Source organism: Lepidochelys kempii, chromosome 7, assembly GCF_965140265.1.
Source record: "Lepidochelys kempii isolate rLepKem1 chromosome 7, rLepKem1.hap2, whole genome shotgun sequence".
In the NCBI taxonomy this organism is placed as follows: Eukaryota; Metazoa; Chordata; order Testudines; family Cheloniidae; genus Lepidochelys; species Lepidochelys kempii.
Genome location: NC_133262.1, coordinates 9,552,121 through 9,573,046, shown reverse-complemented (window position 1 = coordinate 9,573,046; position 20,926 = coordinate 9,552,121). Strand labels below are relative to the sequence as shown.

At 42.0% G+C, this 20,926-nt stretch overlaps 1 protein-coding gene across 14 annotated transcripts in view; it reads right to left on the bottom strand.

Moving 5' to 3' along the window:
* Nucleotides 1–20,926, bottom strand: part of MITF (melanocyte inducing transcription factor) — a 168,071-nt gene that overhangs the window by 6,137 nt on the left and 141,008 nt on the right. For 11 of the 14 annotated variants that reach the window (XM_073351079.1, XM_073351085.1, XM_073351083.1 and 8 more), the window contains 6 exons: nt 18,671–18,898; nt 17,046–17,129; nt 15,293–15,388; nt 9,557–9,674; nt 5,442–5,516; nt 4,301–4,376 (listed from right to left, as the gene is read on the bottom strand). In XM_073351079.1, coding sequence (XP_073207180.1) covers nt 4,301–4,376; nt 5,442–5,516; nt 9,557–9,674; nt 15,293–15,388; nt 17,046–17,129; nt 18,671–18,898 — 677 coding nt within the window. The remainder of the gene's footprint in view (nt 1–4,300; nt 4,377–5,441; nt 5,517–9,556; nt 9,675–15,292; nt 15,389–17,045; nt 17,130–18,670; nt 18,899–20,926) is intronic. The other 3 variants (XM_073351080.1, XM_073351078.1, XM_073351082.1) reach the window with 1 other exon arrangement.

The window sequence follows — 20,926 nt, the reverse complement described above, 5'->3', positions numbered from 1 at the left end:
ATCGACTTTGAAAAGAGCTGTGTGTAATACACTAGGGGGAGCCAGAGGGCAACTCATTAGCAGGCAGTCTACCGTACGGGATTTGGATTCACGTAATTACTGAAGAGGACACATGCTCACCATTGCTTTCTCATGGGAATGAAACTGCAGGGATGGTAAATTACAGTATTCAAGGATTCAAGTTTCACATAGATCTCATTCTAGTGCACTAGTGCCAAGGGACAGAATAGCTAAAGATGAGAGGACTCACTTGGCTTTCAGTGACATCTGAGAGGCTGCTTGACTACCTCCCATCATACCCCACCTCTGAATGAGCAATGCTGGATTTCAGCTTTGATCTTTGAACAACATAGTTAAACTCCCATTCGCTAATGGCCAACTCTAGCCCTGGACTGCAAAGACGTGTTACTGACTGAGAGAAAAGAGCATGGGAGCCTTGGACACCCTCCTATGCAAGATTCCTAGGCCCTCTTGAGCCACTAAAACACCCACTCAGAGGCTAAGTCTACATTTACAGCACCGTGTAAAGTACAGGCCTTACACGTCATTGCTATCAGCGGGGAAAGGCAGGCTGCGTCCGCACTCGTCACTGCAGGGGGTAGCTAGACAAAGCAGGGAAAGGCTCTGGCAGGGCAGAGCCTTCCCTCTGGCCAGAGCCTTTCCCTGCTGCCTCCCGGCTGTCAGGCCCTTTCCCCACTACAAGAGCCTTTCATTGTGGTGCGGAAAGGCTCCAGCAACAATGAGGCAGCTGGACACTCCACTATCAAAAATAGCAGTAAGGATGTGGGCAGCATTGCTCGGATGTGTAGAAAGCCATGTTGGGTATAAACCTTGAGGGTTCAGGAGTGCAGGACATTTTACTTTACTCAGTTCAGCCACACCATCTACACTGCTGTTTATACCCTTGCCAGGTGGGTGTGTAGCGTCTGTACGCTACACGCCGCCACAGGCCAGGGTGACCTGCTCCACACTGGACCAAAGGGAAGTGATCTGCTGATTAGGGGGTGTGGTGAACCCTCCAGCCAGCCAGCACACAGAATTCGTGTGTTAGCTACGAGTGCCTGCTACGCCTTTGCTCGTGAGAGAGTGCACGACAAACAGCCTCCCCTGTGGAATCCTACCTTGACTGGAAAGACACTAGAATTAAAAGGTTTCATTGGGAAGTATCTGGTCGCACTGATTAGGGCCCAGTTTTTCCTAGTAGGGTCTTATCACGCGATCACACAATTAAAACGTATACACAGTAGCAAGGCTCAGATCTAACATGTTGTCACACAATCTCACACATGACTGATGACGATGCAACTGAGGGTGCATTTTCCAGGGATTCCTTAGTAGGGAAGGAGGAAGAGACACGTTATGTAACGTGCGGGACAAAGACCAAGTCGTAGTGCTGGGAGGGAATGTTTTTACTTTATTTTTTTTTTAAACTGTTAAAGAGACAGACAAGTATATTTTAAAACTATTCAGCTTTGTGTGCGCATCCTTTACGAACTTCAGCACACTGATCTTTGCTCTTCTGATTAATATTGCAATCACTTGGTCTCAAGTAATATGTTGAATCACTTGATAAATGCTTACGTAGCTAATGCCCTGCTTTATTTACTTACTCCATGGCACCGAGACACTTATGAAGAGAGAAATATAGAACATTATTTTCAGTCTTCAGGATAGCAAAAACAAATGAGCTCTCTCTAGATTATCCCATCTCTGTATCAAGAATGTAAACAGAGTGAACTGTGAACCGACCAATTCTTTCTCGGTGATCATTCATGAAGAATCAGGAATCGTTGTGTATAGTGACTTTCTGTGGTAACGTAAAATGGACGTAGGTCACCGTCTCAAGAGATATGGGTTAATCAAGTTACTCCATCAATTTTCCTCTGGAGGGAACAATAACTTCCCAGTTTTGATACTGGCATATACTGATAAAGCTTTGTTGCGAGTGGAGAGCAGGCGAGATTTCAAAATACAAATGACCCAAATCCTGCACTCCTTGGATGAAGTGCCTGCTCACTTCCATCACCCCAACTGGAGTTTGGTCAAGACACCAGGATTAACACCTTCACCGGGATCATTAATGAGCCCATAGGGTCAGATCTTTGCTTTATGTACAGCGATTTCAACACAAGGACAAGCCCATTTCAGGAATGGCAGCCACCTCAAGGATCTCTCTTTCTAAATGGGTTGACCAGGAATTGAGGCAAGGGCCTACTCTTCAGGTTCACATTCATTTGCTGAACAGGGCTTCGATCTAGGGGAATACACTGGCAGGGTTCACAATTAAGTAGTTTCTGTAAGGGGTGTACCTCACAATACTCTTTTAAAAATTGCAGGAGACACTGTATAAGGGATTCTTTACATGGAGAAATTGACTGGCATAGTTACTGCTGAAAAAGCTATTCTACGATAGCTATTCCAGAATAGCTCCCTGTGTGGACACACGTCCAGAATAGATGCTTCTAATCTGGGACTGCTGATTAATGATTAGGGGTCTGGAACACATGACTTATGAGGAGAGGCTGAGGGAGCTGGGATTGTTTAGCCTGCAGAAGAGAAGAATGAGGGGGGATTTGATAGCTGCTTTCAACTACCTGAAAGGGGGTTCCAAAGAGGATGGCTCTAGACTGTTCTCAATGGTAGCAGATGACAGAACGAGGAGTAATGGTCTCAAGTTGCAGTGGGGGAGGTTTAGATTGGATATTAGGAAAAAGTTTTTCACTAAGAGGGTGGTGAAACACTGGAATGCGTTACCTAGGGAGGTGGTAGAATCTCCTTCCTTAGAGGTTTTTAAGGTCAGGCTTGACAAAGCCCTGGCTGGGATGATTTAACTGGGAATTGGTCCTGCTTCGAGCAGGGGGTTGGACTAGATGACCTTCGGGGGTCCCTTCCAACCCTGATATTCTATGATTCTATGATTCTTCTGAAGTGGAGTAATTATTCTGGAATAAAATCACTTTTATTTGGGAGTAGTGTCCACATGGAGGAGTTTTTGCAGAACCACCATGGCAGTCAGTTTTCCCCCATGTAGAAAAGGCCTAATTAATGCCTCTGGTGCCTGGTCCTCGCAAGAGGGTTAGGATACATGGATTGCTTGAAGGCATTGTACTGGAATGTGAAGATATTTTAACCCCCCTGTCCAAGCCCATCGTGACGGTACTTATGTGGGTTTGCCCTTTTGTGGATGGTGGAGAATCAGCATGTCAAGATAAGATTTAGGTCTACTGGAACATGGATAGCATCTGGCTCAGCTCAGTAGCCAGCAGGAATCCTGTTCTGGGTTCTGCATCAGGGACCAGGAACTCCCAATTCATGTACTAGAACAGGAGGCAAGTACCAGCCTGGATTCCATTTTTTTTTTTTTTTTTTAAACTTGAGAGGACTATCCGCTTGGGAGCATTATTATTTTCTATTTGAATTGCCATACCAATCAAAGCAATGGTCCACTTGGTCCAGTATCTTATCCCATAGTAGCCAGTATCAGAGGAAGAGGATCTAAAACCTCCACAGGGAACAGTTATGTGTCAACATGCCAGGAGGAAAGTTTCCTCCTACCCCAGGCTGTTAGTGGGAAGCACGTGATCTGACATCCACTGAATCAATGGTAATACTCCACTGACTTCAATGGACATGGATTCAGCCCTTTCATGATGGGCTTTCGTCCTGGAACATGAAGGTTTCATAACCTTTATATATTTGTATCCTAGTTATGATAAATTAACTACAGTAAATTACTTAATAAAGCTACTTCTGCATGGATGTGTAAGCCTGGGCATGCTTATGGCAAGTTCGTAGTCAGTGATGTGGAGAACCGGAACAAAGCAACATTTTTTTCCTGTTTTTTGAAAGGGTGGGGCAGTACACTGGGTGCTCACTGACACAACTGCTGCCAAGTTCCTGCAGGCCAGACTAGTGCTTCTGCAAAGGCGAACTCATTGCCTGATATGGTTCATTAAGATATACCATCTACACAATTTTCCAGGAGGATCAAACAAAAATTAGTCAAAATCTTTAAAGATTTCAGTTGCTGTGAAGAGACTCAGTGGTGTGGCCTTACAGGGGTTTGTCTACACGGGGAAATTAGTGCATAATAAACTAGGGTGTGAATTGCAAGCACACTAGTTACTCCACGCTAACTGTCTATGTGGACTCTCTTACTGGGTGCCCAGAGTCCCCTTGGGTGGTTTAGCTTAATGTACTCCCAAAGTACAGTAAGCTACTGAGCACAAAGGCACTCTTAAGACATTTAAACAAAAATTCACACATATCATCATTACCGAAGAGACAGTCCCATACTTACGGGTCATTTGATTTTGGTATCAACGTGCCTAATTCTTTAATGCGATCGTTAATATTAAATCTTCTCCTTCGTTCAACTTTAAGAAAATAACAAAGAAATACACATTAGTAAAAACAATGCTTTCTGCTTACAGAATGCAATCCCTTTAATTTAAAGATTTCAAAAACACTTCATGCTTTATACTTATATACATGAATACTTGATACACCACTTAAGCTTTATAAACATACTTGTGATACAGGTAAGTCTTATACCCACTTTTCAACTGGATAGATTAGGGCACAGAAACTGAGTGATTTGTCCAAGGACATCCAGTTTGTCAGCGGAAAGGCAGAAAATAACCCAAGGTTCTGAATCCCAGTCTCATTCTTTAAGTACTTTGCCATACTTCCTCAAAACACTGCATGATCCAATTTAAAAATCTTAAACCATACTGTGCCATCAAGGAGACGTCGCTATTGAAACCAGTCGGGAGTTTTGCTTTCTAACTAGAGGCATGAGATTGTTTCTTGTTTTTAGAAATGATATAAAGGATCCTAAAGTGTCCTTTTAGAATTTTAAAGTTAGTGAAACACATGTATTCATGGTGGTAAATATAAAAGTATGCTCCTTAAAAATATATAGATAGATAGATAGATATAGATAGACAGATAGATAGATATCCTTATACTTATGCACACAAGTTTAAAGAAGAGATATATGATTTGATTGTGTACATTACATTTGCATTTAAACCACAGATTTTTTTTCTGGTGAAATTTTGTACAGCGTATTTTGTCAAAGGCAACTGGCCAAAGTCTATTCTCAGTTATACTGGTACAGGTGAAACCACTGTGAATTCAGAATTTGGATCGTAGTCTCATAAGTTTATAAAACTGTTCTCAAATACTTGTTTTAAAAAATAGTGTTTTAAATTCAATAGCAGGTTTAAGGAATCAATATGAGAGAATTTGAGATATTCCATCTGTGGCTATAACCAATAACAAAGTGGTGTAAGGACTGCACAGTAAGCCACCCAAAGCTTTAATGCCTTTTTAAAAATAATTAAATCCTTAATAATCCTCTGTGTACCTTACTCCTCACTGTGGGTCATCAACTAAAATATTAAGGAAATATTGTATATAAGCATAATGAAACTTACTTAAGTTGTGATTGTCTTTTTTCTGCCTCTCTTTAGCCAGCGCCCTGGCTTCTGACTCTGTAGGGAAAATACACGCTGTGCACGTGAATGAAGTCATTAGAATTTTGGAAAGTCAAGGACGCCAACACAGCAATTTATAAAGCACATACATATTTCTGACGTCATTTATCTTATCACTAGGGATAGGCCTCACTACGGAGACCATACTAACACAGCTTTGCCGACTTAACCCCATCCAGCGTTTCTCAAACTGGCGGTCCCAACCCAAAAGGGGATCACAAAGCTATTGCATAGGGGTCGTCAGATCACAAGAAATATTGTGATAACCTTTAGATCCTTTGCTCAGGTTACCATACTTCAAGTTCCCAAACAGAGGACACTGCCGGGGGGAGGGAAGCTGGAAGGGGGGGCGGGTACAGCAGCTGCAAGACGTAAGGATGGCAATACCATATTGTTGTTTTACACTTTTGGAGAGGCTTCAGTGCCTTTGACTGCAGGGATAGTGATTACATGCTTCATTTAATGCTCCTATGAGTATGTACAGTAATTTGGTATCACTTTTTGGGGCGGGGGGGGGGAAGGGGGGATCATCAGAGCCTGAAATATTTTCAAAGAGAGGCTCAGCAAAAAAAAAAAAAAAAAAAAGAGTCTGAGAACCCCTGGTGTAGAGGAGGCTGACAGAAACAGAAAGGGTTTTTCCATCCATGTGGAAATCCCACCTCCCCAAAATGATAACTATGCCGATGGAAGCACTATTCCATTGACACAGCCGTGCCTATATTGGGGTTATGTCATCATAACTGAGTCAGGGATGTGTTTTTTCGCACCCCTGATTGACATTGCTAGGTCAACCTAACTTTAAGTGTAGACCAAGACTCAGAAAAGAGAAGGGACCTATTTCAGCAAGGTACTGAAGCACAATGCTAAGACGCAACATGCTCACAGCCGTGCAAGAATTATCCAAGCACTACAGAAAAAAAAAATTTCACTTCAGGAGTTTTAGAAGCAATAGGTGAAATTCATCCCCGAGTAAAATACAGTGACTGCACGGGAGTTTTACAACAGGGAAGAAGTTAACCCAAAAGTTCTACAGAGGCATGTGCATAGCCACCTAGAAAGAGGAAGAGATTCTTCCACTGGATTTGAACATCTCAGCCCTACTGTGCAGACAAGCCAAGGGTTTAAATCCCACAAGGAAAGGAGGTGTGAAAAATATGCTTAAAAACACTCTAAATCTGCAATTACACATATTCCTGTTGCAGTACAAATAATTGTTCTCATCACATGGGAACACAATACAAAACAAGGAGCAGCTCTACCACAGAACATGATGTGTTTTCCTGAACACAGAAAAGGGACTATGATGTTCTCACCAGGGGTGAAAGTAAAATGCAGCTCTTACTGGTACAGGGCTGCTCTGGCACCCCCGGAAGGGCGTGGCCTCAGGTGGAAGGGGTAGGGCTGGGGGGAGGAGGGGGAGGTCAGTGTCCCCCAGCCAGTCCATCTGCGCTCCCTGGCCTGCACTGCCTGGGGCTCCAGCAGCGATTTAAAGGGTCCAGGGCTCCAGCCGGTGCTGACACAGTAACAGCAGCCAGAGCCCTGGGCCCTTTTAAATTGCGGCCCCGGGACAGCTACTTCTTTTGCCCCCACCACCACCAGCAGCAGCTAGGGGGGGGAAGGGGGCAAAAGGGGCAGCGATGTTAAAGCTTTAATATCGCTACCCTTTTTGCACCCCGCATCGGAGGCCCTGCCGGGTCATCGCTGCCCCTTTTGCGCCCCCCCTTCCCTCCCCCCATTGGTGGCCCTGCTGGTAGGGACCCGGCAGGGCAGCCGAACCGGGGGCACAAAAGGGGCAGCAAGCGATGTTAAAGCTCTGGCACGGCAGCGCTTTGAAAGTCAGCGGTACGGGCCGGTACTGGCAGCTACATTTTACCAGTACGCCATCCCGGCCCGTACCCCCTTACTTTCACCCCTGGTTCTCACTATTAGGGTACTTCCAGACTTCAGTTATGGGAGAACAAAAGACTTTTCTACCCTGAGGATGCAGAGCTCAGAATTCAGTTTCTGTGTTCACACTGGGGACAACAAAATCCTCGTTTACAGCAACTGATGTCCTCAAGAAAACACTACTTTCTGATTTGATCTGATACTCCCCCATCCCACACGACAGCAAGACAATTGCTTTTTAAAGGGAAATTCTTCAGATGCTTCCATATTTTTATATGCATTCTGGTACCACACAAGATGGGAGGCACTGTCCACACACCGGAAGCTAGTCCCTGCATATGACCTGCTAGCACATATTTGGACGTCTCTGCTCTTACAGTATGTAAACCATTGCTCTGAACCACCCCCATCTAAGGGATGATTGTGGCAGGGAGACTGCCTGGAATTAGGTTGACTCTTATCTTGACTTAACACCCCATCTGAAAGAGCATTCCTCATTCAGAGATTTTTTTTTTTGCTTTACATCCCAAGTCTTACACAACCTTGTACTGTGCATCTGCCAGTCAGGCTGGTTTCCTATGTATTCCCTCGGGCTGTGTGCTTAGCTTGCATCCAGAGGTTCAACTAACTTTCCACCATTGTGGAACATCCTGCACCTGGTTGCTATGGTCTGCAATCAGACTACCTTTTTTAAGCATCTCTACACCTCTACTGCAATCCTAATGGCCTTCCAAGGCAAGCGACCATTTTAGCAGCCACAACTGCCTTGAGAGAAGCATTGCTTTGTTTGTGTGGCGTGACCACATGTCAGAAAGCAAACAGCGCCAATGCCTCGGCACTGGCAAAGAGGTAGGACTCCCTCCAGAAGAGTCAACACATGCAGAACTGTTCTAGGAGTACATTTAAGCTTGCTGCTGCCCAACATCTGTGGTTTACTTCAGTTAGCTTGCGAGTTTACAGGACGCCAACCTAGCAAATAGGTGAGAATGTAGGCAGCCAAGAAACTATGCCTCTGGCATGTCCGCTGAAGGTTGCGTCCCCAAATACCTGATCGTCCTTAGAGTATGTCTTTTGTTAAGAGGAATTGGTCACGTGCTTGAAGCCAGTTTTACATGTGCATAAGGTGTACTTAACAAAAACATGTGCATAAGGTGTACTTAACAAGTGGGCTGAGCTATCCCCCAACTGTGGTTAGCGGCTATTCTGCCTCATTCCCAAAAAGAAAGTGAAACTAAGACAGTGAGAAATGCCTCAAAGAATCCAAGCTTTCCCTTCTCTAAAATGCACCCAGAGTCTTAAAGCTTCACTCTAGTTTGCTTCTGTATAATCTGTATTTTAAATAGTAGAATAGGTTTTTGGGTTGCTGTTTTTTAAACTCATGTCTTTTTTAAATATATGTTCTTTTCCTTGGAGCTGCAATGGAAAGTGATTTTATCAATCTATTACTTCCTAATGCATCTAAACGTTTGGGACCAGAGCACTGTTCATATATAAGGAAAGGCTGTTTTACGACTTAGGTGATGAGATTCTTGGAAGATTCTTAACATTTGTTATGCTATAAATGAGTAAATATCCATTCATTCTACAATACCTGACCACCTAAACGCAGCAGCAAGGGGTTAACTGACACTTGTTATAGATCCCACATTCCTAGTCTGACAGTATTACAAATTATTTTCTTATCATTAACAATCACTCCCACTGGCAGAGTCATTACATACAATATTCTTCTCCATGAAGTCTCTCGAGAAGCATCATGTTCATTCAAGTCGCTATTACACCTATAGCCGGAGAAGCATATAATAGATCCAATCTAGAGAGTAGCTATGTAAGAGACGCAAAGAGCTTTCTATCTTTTAAATGCTACAGGGTTTTACTCTGCAGGTTGATTACGAAAACCCTTGGATTTCCACGCATGATGGTACTGTCCTTGTTTGTTACAAAGCAAACTGATTACATATCTATGGAAAGAAAACTAACCCCATTGTTAACATCACCCCTCTTGTGCTGTGTAGTGGAAGCTAACAGGCCTGCTAGGAAATGAACAAAGTGGAGAATCGAGAACCTTCAAATTTCCATTTGCATAACTGAATTTTCAAAAACATCTCTTAAAAAAGTAAACCCTCATGTCAGATCATTTCAAGTGATAACGTTTTAAGATCATTTACCTGTGAGCTCCCTTTTTATATTGGGAAGATTCGCTGGACACGAGTTGCTGATGTTCAGTCCTGAAGGAGGCATGCCTTGGTTGCCATAAAGGTCTATCAAATTGCCAGATACAGGTAACTGGAAAAAATAAAAGGGAGAAAGGTCACTTGCTGCGGCCCATCTGAAACACTTGAACAAAGCCAACGTTTGCTAAGAAATATGTTCTCGGCTCCATGTGCAAACAGGGAGCTCAACATCACTAATGAAAATGGGCCTGGACGTGAAAAATGACTACTCTGGGAGAATGCTGCAATCCTTTCTCAAAGGCAAGATCCCTAGAGACACAGAAAGCAAAGGATGATATAGAATATATAGACAATCCCATTTTTAATACAGACAAAACACAAGGAAGCAAAGGAACTTCATTCTCCAGACTACAAAGGACCTCTGCATAAGAGCTAAGTAGATTTTTCATAACTTATGATATTGTTCCTGTAGAGTTAGTTTTAAAAAACTAAGTATACTTGTGTTGGGCGGAAAAAGGAAAAAAGCCTTTAAAGTTTAAATGTAACCATAAGAGGGAGCCCAAACTCTCCCATAAATGTTAAAGAGTGACATTGCCCTACAGAAATGAATTACACATTCATGTAACGTGGACTTGTTTAAGCCAACTGTATTTAGTTGATCTGAGAGCTCCCTGCATAGTACAGACCTAGCTTGATTTGGGATTTTCCTGTTCTAACATGAAAAACACGTGGGGGATGTTTCCACACTTTTTTGCATTATATGGGCCAGGGTGTTTCAAATCACTGAGTTAAAGTGCCATTGCATTCTGCAGGAGTTCCAAGTACCAGAGAAGGCCTGGCAGGAGGGATCTGCAATAACTGAGCCTTGTGGTCACATGACCTCATATTAATGATGTGACTTCACCATGTGACAGGAGAGGATGCAGGCTGCACAAATTGTGCAAGCGAAAAATGTTGGGGTACAGTGGCTTATCGGAGAAATACATGGTCAAAAGTGACAACAAGAGTCTTAACCTAACTACATCCAACTCTCCTAAGCAGACAGGGTAGGGCTGCCAGGCATCCATTAAAAGTCTGGTCAGCGGCGCAAAGGCAGGCTCCCTGCCTGCCCTGGCTCCACACAGCTCCTGGAAGCGGTGGCACGTCTGGCTCCTAGGCGCAGGGTGGGCCAGGGAGGCTCCATGTGCTGCCCCCGAAGTTCCCATTGGCCGGGAACTGCAGCCAATGGGAGCTGTGGGGGCGGTGCCTGTGAGCTTGGGCAGCACATGGAACCTCCCTAGCCCTCCCTGAGCATAGGAGCCAGACATACCGCCGCTTCCGGGAGCCATGCGGAGCCAGGGCAGACAGGGAACCTGCCTTAGCCCTGCTGCGCCACCAACCAGGAGCCGCCTCAGGTAAGCACTGCCCGGCTAGAGCCTGCACCCCGAACTCCATCCTGCACCGCAACCCCCTCCCGCAGGTCAGAACCCCCGTCCCGCACCCTAACTCCCTTCCAGAGCCCACACCTCCACCCCCTTCCCCTCTGAGCCCCCTCCTGGAGCCCATACCCCGTACCCCCTTGGGCATCCCAACCCCCTGCCCCAGCCATGAACCCCCTCTGCCACCCATACTCCCTCCTGGAAGTATTGTAGCCAGCACTGCAAGGTATTTATGTGCCAGATATACTAAACATTTGTATGCCCCTTCATGCTTCGACCACCATTCCAGATGACATACTTTCAAGCTAAATTTAAATGGGTATTCTACTGTTGTTTAAAAGTGTGATTAAAACTGCAATTAACTGCAACAATTTTTTTAATCTCACGATTAATTAAGATTTTTTAAAATTGTTTGACAGCCCTAAAGAAAATGAAGGTTGCAAAGTCAAGAATTCAAAAGTTAGAAAAGTTTTTAAAATACGATGCAATGCGTGTGGGAAACCGGTTTGGGTGTATCCACCTTTGAAAGGAACTAGGAAGCGTAACAGAAGTTGTATCCAACTTCCATCGAATTGCATGAAAACTGACAACTTTAAACCATAAAAGGGATACAAGAAAAAAAAAAAAAGGACCCAAACTGTCCAGAGCAGCAAACAGTCCTGGATGGATTTAGGAAATACAATTCTATGACAAACTGCCATATCCCTCCTTGGAGGGTATGCATATATGTTTGCAAAAGAGATGATGGGTGGCAGATCAAAGTAACCTACAAGGCTTGAGAGATACAGAGAAAGATCAATTCCAGGTAGGGACAGCATGTTGTAACAGTGTCCCTGTCTAAAACTCTGCAAAGGCGGATGGAGATTTAATATGTTGCCATATATACATACATATGTGTATCACCCCTTTTTGTTTTAATCTGATTCTCTGTCTGGGTTTTACTGCAACTCAGGTGGCTTTCCACTGTTTGGGAACTCACTGTTTGCAGATCATCTCAAAGTAGTGAAACAACCTTCAGTCTCCCAGAAGAGGTAATGGAAGAAGGGCAAGCCTGGCACCCAACTCAACTTGGTCACTCACAAGAGTATGGTATAATGAGACCTCTCCCATCAAGTGTGTCATTCTCAGGTTTTGGTCCTCCAGACGCACAGGCCACACATGAAGTAAAGTAACAGTGTAAATTTCTGTCACTCTTGTTGCAAGATTATGTCAGGATCCCTGAGTATTACAGCTACTAGAAGTCATGATTTCCAGCTAAAATAATGGCTGGTTGTGCTGGAATCTAATGAAAGGATCTCTTGGGAAACTGGGTGTCAAGTTATGAAACTGAACCATCTCACCACTGATTACAGCCTTCCTATCCTTTCGCAATAAAACGAATGTCCACATTAATTTTATTGTGAGTTTTGAATAATCAAGATGGAAAATGGTCTGGCTAATCCACAAAGCACCATGATGCATTGAGGGGCTCCCCTTTCCCAACTGGGGCATCCTACCTATTCTTAGTACTGTCCTTTTGCTTAAAATTCCTCCTGACCTACAAACATCATTCCATGACTAACACGGAGCTCCTCTAAAGAAGAGATTTGACTGTTGCAGGAAAGGCAAATTTTAAAGGAAGTCAGGCTAAACGTTCAGGAAGCATTCCGTTTTGGAATTTTGCTTAAGCTTCGTTGGTTTTGGTGAGTAGCAGTTACACTTCCCCACTCGGCTCTGCTTTTTAAACCTAATTTATATAGAGTTAAGTATTAAGTACAATACCCCAGCTATTCTGCTGCTGGGTCACTTCCAAGCATACTGCAAGTAGCATGGTGGCCTTTGTTATGTTTCTTACGGTCAGATCAAATACATCACACTTGAGTTTTGGTCACAAGTGAGAAGACAGGTCTTCGGCAGCAAAGGGCGAGTGCTGTAATTTATGGCAAAAAGCCTGATGCTTTTCAATTAAGTGGTGCTTGAACCTCCCATGAGCACTGACTCACTATAGATCTTCTATTTTGAAAATCAAGTGCACTGTTATCACATGTGGCAAACTGGGCCTTTTCTTTTTTTTTTTATAACAGAACAACAAAGTCTTTGTTATGGTCTAAGATGAGCTGAGCTATTTATAGATTGAGAGTCTCTGAGGACTGCTTCCTTTCCACGTTCTTTCACCTTGTAGTTAAATCAATAGTAAGCTTACAGATGTTTTACAATGTTACAGCAATACAAAGTTCTAAGGACCCAATCCTGCTCCCAATGGCAAAATTCCCATTACTTCAATAGGAGCAGGATCAAACTATTTGAACAGCAATTACAAGATATGTGATATATTTTTTCTTGTTGCTTGAGAAGAACACTGGCTTGAAGTTTACTGGGGAGAGTGGGATAAGCTTCCTAGCCAATGCAGTTTTACTTTGATGACACAAAGAAGTCCCGATGTTGCCAATCTTATTATAATATCTCAGTATACAGCAAAGTGTAGAAAGCCTGCATTTTTTTTTTTAAGTAATTGATCAAATTAATCCAAAGGACAGAGTCTTTCCTAACGATATTTAAAGCTACTTATGCTGGAAACTGAATACATAACAATGAACTGTATGCAATAGTATTGGACTTTAAAGTTCACTCTCATTTCATTTAAATCACAGATCTCACCAGCTGATGAGAAAGGTCCACCTATGGGAGCAGAAGCAGGCGAGTGGCAGATCAGAGAGTTTCAGGGTTTGGAGATCTCCATTACAGCTGTGAACTGTAACTGCTGGCACATGTCTCTACAGTGTTACTGGGAGCATGTATGCACATGCGGCAACTGAAAGGGTTCCCCACTAAAGTAGCACAGAAAAGCACTGGTGGTTCCTTTCTGGGGGTGCAGGGTTCCCACATCAGGGGCTCCGTGAAAGGGCATGGGGGAAGAGAAATATAGGAATCATTTATGGAAAGAGGTTCTATGGGTTTTAGTAGGGATTAATCCAATAGGATTCTATAAAAATTACTCCAGAAATTAACCGAAGAGGATATCCTTAATAGACGGTATTATACTGCCCAGGGGGGTTTGTTTTAAACCATTCTATTGGGTTTTTGTTTTGTTTTTTAAACCATGCTATAGAATTCCACAGCAGATATGTGCATTTTGAATCATGCTATGGAATTTAGGAGTGAATTCTATCTCTGCTGTAGAATTCTATACAGTGGCTCAAAACACCGATTTAAAAAAGTTATTTTTATAATCCAGAGGACTTTTCTCTGAGCGATGTAATAGAGCTTCTGCAGTGGAGCACATAAGCTGAGAGGGTGTCCCTAGGATAAGTGTGAGAGCTTCTGGGAAGAGAGGGCTAGGCTGTGTAGCATCAAGCAGGTATTATAAAAAGATGGCAACTAGTGCCAGTAAGTCCCTTGAGAGCTAGCTCTTAATTCTGGAATTAAATAAAAAACAAATATCAGCTTTGACTCAGATCTACCCCATCGGACTTAACAGCACTGATACCATAGGCAAACAATTTATTGGGGTCTCTTCCATCTCACACATCCCTCATTTCTTCTTCTCTCTGGATTTCTGAGCTCCCTTCTCGCTTTCCTCTCTTTCTTAAACTATCACTTTCTTTACTCCCTTCTGTTATTTTTCTGCCCTCTGACCAACCTCTCCCTCATCTAGAAAGAGATCTCTTGTCTACACACAGAAGTTACACTGGTTTAAATTAAAGGTGTGATGTTGAACTCATTTGGTTAAACCTGTGCAGTTTTGCATGTGGATACAAATAGGTTTAAAGCTGGTGTATGTCTGTCTGCTTACCTTGTACCTGATGTAAAGCTATGTACAGATATAGGAATGTAGGGGCACAGGGATTTTTACACCTGGGCTGCTGATTCCCCAGGTTGCTTTAACTTCCCTGGGCTAGCTCCATCTCACAGTGTAAGGACAAGACTAGGTGAAATGGACTTTCCCTTTGCTAATTGGAGACTGGGCTAGGTACCATGACGACCTCCCATTAGGGGTGAGAGAAAAAAACTCCTCCCCTTGCAACTAGCCCAGGAACAGCCTAAATCTGACTCCAAGGCAGATGGTTATGGCTATACCAAAATCCAACTCCTTGTAGCAGCTGTTCCACAGCATTTTTAAACCATTTTTTAAAACCAAGTTCCACCCTGTTGCTTTCCACTGTAAATTCTTAATGCTCATTATATCACCTACCTAACCACTAGAGACGGTGGATAGCAAATTGTGCTGCACTCCAATTTCACACTAAAAGCTATTCTAAAGCTGAGGAGATTTAGATGTAGCTAGACAGGACGTCTAGCAGTCACTATAATGGACAAGAAAGGACCATTGTACCGTATTTGCCATTTGCAGGGCAGGATCCATCAGGCCAAGAATTTCTTCATTATAACTTGATTCCAAGCTAATTATGTCATCAATTACATCATCCATCTGCAACAGAAAGGTGAACGGGGAAAAATGCAAATTACTTGAAACTGAGTTTGTAACAGTAATAGTACACAATAGTAATATTAAAAAAATAAAGAGAGAGACCCAGCAAGGCACACTGCCCCCCCTCATTAGTTCTGTATCTGTTGGACCCTGAAAGCTATGCATTTTCGCCATACTCCAATTCAGTCTCCCAGTGATAATCACTGCTCTCCCAGCCCAGGAGAGGGTAAGCTGCCTTCAGATATCATCAACGACATTCTTTAATCAGCAGGAGGAGTCAACATTGAGTTGCCAAGCAAATCAAGACCAAACATGCCACAATTCGGTTGGTTTGGGAGGTATAGGACAAGGAAAAGGAGCACTGTCTCCAGGCCACCAACCAGCCTGGCAATTCTACACCATTTCAGAATGGTTTCTGGTGGCAACTTCGGAGAGTCCGTTCTTGTATAATGGCCAGCATTTGTATTCCTAGGGACTTTGATCAGTGTGAGGTTTGCATTACAGCTTTGTAGCTGATAGCCCCACAAGCTCATTTCCCCCCCCCACCCCCCCGAAGTACCATAAAATCAGGGATAGCAATAAACTGTGATTGCATGTGCATTGCAGAGGATGGAAACAGAAGTCTATTCAAACAAACACATATATAATTTGAGACTAGTTTCTGTGCTTTTTTAAAACTAGCATATAACTTTTTTAAAGCGTTGTGGGACTTCTATGAACCTTCCTTCCTGTTCCTCATCCATCTCTTCTTTCCAACCTCCTTTCCTCACCTTTCCTTCGCTCCCCTCCTAACCCTTGCATTTCACTCTCTTGCCCATCACCATTACCAAGGATTTCAAAAGTTTGTCCTTGAAATGGTTGGCTCCATCTCTGGTGGAATCCAACTGGTTCACCTCCCTGACACTTCTCTGTTGGCAGCTATTTCCATTGGGCGACTCATAGGAGATGCAGTTTCCATACCAGCTCAACAGAGCAGGGAGTCCAGAGAGGAAAACATAGTAAAAAAGAGACACTGTAGCAATTACAGGCTATATACTAGACACTATTTTTGCAGAGGAGTGAGAATTCATATCCTTGACCCATATTATTCCTATTCTAATAAGAAAATATTAAACCACCTCATCTCACATTGTCAAATCTGAATGCAATCTCTATAGAAAGAGGAGACTTTTGTTAGTCTCTAAGGTGCCACAAGTACTCCTTTTCTTTTTGCGGATACAGACTAACACTGCTGCTACTCTGAAACCTATAGAAAGAGGTCATTCAACATACTAGAGCATCCTAAATAAAATGATAGGATAGAATTAGAATGTATTTCTCCTTTCCACTGAAATCCTATGGAAAGAGCAACATACAGGAGCATTCTTTCCAACAGTTTTCCCAAGACTTGCTTAGAATGTAGAGGTTTTTCATAGGCTAAGATTGGCGTGTGGAAGAAGGGTCAACCCTTTTCAGATATATTTCTAATGCACTTCTGAAATAAACTCATAGAAAGGACATCACAGTTTTGGTTTCTATATAGTAATTCTGCCACTCATCCTTTAAAAAAAAAAACTGCTACAAAGTAGGGGGTAGATTTCCATATTGGTGATCATGGAGAAACACAGGTTCTCTTTATAAAGTGTTCTGTTCTCTCAACTCCTGTGTCATACAGTACCTGCATGCATGACGCTCGCGTGTGTGTGTTCAGAGCCGGGCACTCGTTCTCCACCCTGCTTTGCTCTTCAAATTTATAAAATCCCTGTAAATATAAAAAAGGGGGTGGGGGGAAGCAAAGCATGGACCTGAATTTATGGCATAGTCTCTCCTCTAGAAGGGCATGGTGGAGCCAGTGTCATGCACACATGTGCCTGATGACACAGCAATGTGAAGCTTTAACTCCTTCGAGAAAAAGCAAAATGGGGGTGTGATCATGACTATGGGACGGAGCTATTTTATTTTCATTTGTTGTAAAGCATGGAAACAATGGAATAAAAACAGGGAAAGCCCTGCTCTCTTGGCACATGCAAAGTGATTGCTGCAAAAAGTAAATCTGAGAAGACATACACATTGCATTATTATATACTATCAAAGTAGGAGCACTGGATAAATTTGTTTTTAGAAAGTCGTCTTCTTTGGACTTATGCAGGTGCACAAATACATACCAACTTATATGCACCGGATAGTCTCACACTTACAGATGTGAATTAGCACTGGCACCATTCATCAGCACCAGTAAGGCTGTTGCTGCAAATGCTGCTGCAGAAGACTTCTAGGCATCATCCAAGTGAAATTTTGCATGTGCACAAAGGAGATCTGAGACTGAAATCCCAAGCAGTAATATTTTAAAGGCTATAAACACAGTGATATTTTGGGAAGCTATCTAACTAACTCATAACTCGAAAGAGAGACAAGGTGGGTGAGCAAATATCTTTTATTGGACCAACTTCTGTTGATGAGAGAGACAAGCTTTTGAGCTTACACAGAGCTCTTCTTCAGGTCTGGGAAATGTACTCAGTGTCCCAGCTAAATATCAGGTGAAACAGATTGTTTAGCATAAGCAGTTAACACATACTTCAAGGGCCTATTCAAGGTGAAGTGGCCTGATAACACCCTTGTAGTCATAGGACAGAAAGGGGGAGGGGGGTTAAGGGAGTTACAGGTTGTTGTAATAAGACATAAATCCAGTGACTTTGCTAGACATTAAAAAATCACAATCTTAACAACAATATGAATTTAAGCTCCCAGACTTATCTTTTGAAAGTACTGTGCAGGTTTCCTTCAAGAAGGACTGAGAGATCAGATACAGACGGATTGCTTTTGTGAGAAGTAATTTCAATTTTATTTTACTTCAGTAATTCTCTCCTCACAATGGTTTGTGGTTTTCTTTCTTTTTTTAAAAAAATGCCTTTTGCTCTTTATACTCTGAATGAGCCACAAAAGCATTATTCCAGAAAGTTGCAGCCAACAAACAAAAATGGCTTTGCATTCTCCAGAGGTTAATTACTCACCATTCTGTGCACTGACCAGCCACATAAGAGGCTTTAATAAGATGCATAAGCTGAGTACAGTAGCGCAAAGGAAAAAAAAATTTGAACTGGGCCACAGATTTTTCACCCCAAATATTTTATATATTAGAAATGACAACTATATTTTTCAAGTTAACACTTCACAATAGAAGATAAATTTAAGATCTTTATGATGAGTGACTCTGGCTTAACATTCACAGAAGACAAGTTAGAATTATATTAAACATAAGACAATATCACAGTAGAGTACAGACACAGAGACACGATTATTTACCTCTTTTTCACAGTTGGAGTTAAGTGTAAGCATAGCCATTGGACTGTTCGGTGCACTGCTTCCAGTTCCAGGTGGCATGACATGATCACCAGGCTGGTTTGGACAGGGCAAGCTCAGAGCTTGGTTGGGATGTTTATTTGCTAGGGTGGTAGAAAGGTACTGCTTTACCTGCTGCCGTTGGGCTTGCTGAATGTGGTACTTGGTTGGATTTTCAAGGTGAGTCTGCACCTGCAAGAGCAGGGTAAAAATAGTGCAGTATTGTTTTGTGGAGTCATTATAACATTGTTCTAGATGCACGTTTATCCCAGATATACTTCATAGGCCTGATCCTCAGCTAGTGCAAATCTTTGATAGCTCCACTGAAGTCAATCGCATTTTGGCAAATTACAATAGCCAAAGAAATGGCTATTTGCCTCCTAATGTACCAGCAATTGCAGCTCATAAACTTAATTCAGCATTCCAGATCTCATTATTTTTCCAATATTCTGTTGATTTTAAGTGATAAAATTAAGTTACTTAGGTTGGTCTCCTGTGGTCAACGGTCAAGTGAGTTCTGTTTTTTGAAATAGCTGACAAGTTTTTTGAAAAAAACAGTAAAATATTTTTAGTTCAAACAACAAATGTAAACAAAATTAAGCAAATTAATAATTACGTTTTAGAAATGTAATTTCCTTTGCAAATAGAACACTTAATGCTTATATATATTCAGCATAATTTGAGAGAGACGAGGATAGCCTCTTTAAAACATCCACTGGAAATAACAGATGACTGAACAGAAATATTTCAGTGTTGAAAATCTAAGTTAAATTAGTTTTCTATTCAGTATGCTCAGACATTTTCATTAATAGGAAATTTTATATTAGAGCAGCCTTTTAACTCCAAGAATTTTTTTTTTATGAAATCACTCACGCTGAAATGAGCCTATGCTACCACGTAGGCAATAAAAGAAAGGCAACAGCCTTCCAAGTAAAATTTTCACCACTGTTAGAGCAATTTTGTATTTATCAGACACTGAACAGTATTGCTTTTATCAGCAAAAAATAAAGGATAAATTGAAACACATCATACTGAAAAAGCTCATTACTTTCAAATAAAATTTGATAGTGATAAAATTATTTTCAGTTGCCGAACAGCTACAAAAAAAAGTATCACATCTCCCTAATTACTTTTTGTGGAACAAAACAAATAAAATATACCAGATAATATACAGATTAAAAGGATTTCACATACACACACACAGGGGTAGTCAATTATTTTTGTCAAGATACAGTCAAGGTATAGACTCTAGGGAAAATAATTAATAATAAAAAATAAGTAAATAAAAAGATGTTGGGGTCCATTCAAAAGCATCTAGCTGTCCAGATTTGGCCCACAGTCGACCTATTGACAACCTCTGCAACCAATCATTTTTAACAGGTAAAGTGAGCGTAAGGTAACTCACCTGATAATGATTATATTCAAGCATTTCCAGCATGTCTATATGTTCCTAGCTTAACCAGGGAAATGGCTTAGCATTTATCCTTTATTTTCTGTTATTCCAGTTCAAAGGCTCACATACAGATGCACCATAAACAAGCTATCCTGAAATGGCGGAAGAAATTTTACTACAACAGCTCAGGCTTATAATAAGCCAAGCTAATTAGTTACGCACATTGAGAAATAAACAGTTCACACAAGGGGCTTTTCTTGGAAGCCATGCAAGTTTAGCCCTAAATATTGGTATTATTTTTTTTCCCATCGCTTTGACGTCATGCTTTTTCATAAACATAAAAGGACCTTTTAAGTGATGGGCTATCAAAGTCAGATTGACAGTTAGCTCAAGGCCAATTCCCTATTCATCTTTAGTTCCAGTCATACCAACAGACAATGGTAGTTTTCTTTAGCAGTAAGGTTAAGAGTTGTATGTCCCAAGTAAGAAGCGGAAGCTGCAAGAAAATGCTACGAGTTTGATGCAGTATTCACTGGCAGTGGTGTACGCTGTATGTGGTTGTCTAGTCCTATGCTGAGCTTCCATGTTTATTGTATATTGTCACGCTCCTCCTATCTTACCTAACCCTATCTGAATTGGGAGGACATAGGCTAGGGCAAAACATCCACTCTCAGCAGTGTCATCCTTATTCTTCCTCACCAACTCCTAGGGAATACCATAATAATTTTATCAGACTTGGGTCTACATTAGGACCTAAACATTGATCTGACACTCATTGTAAGTATCTAGTTTCTGGCATGGAGAGAGAATATGGATTACTAGAAAAG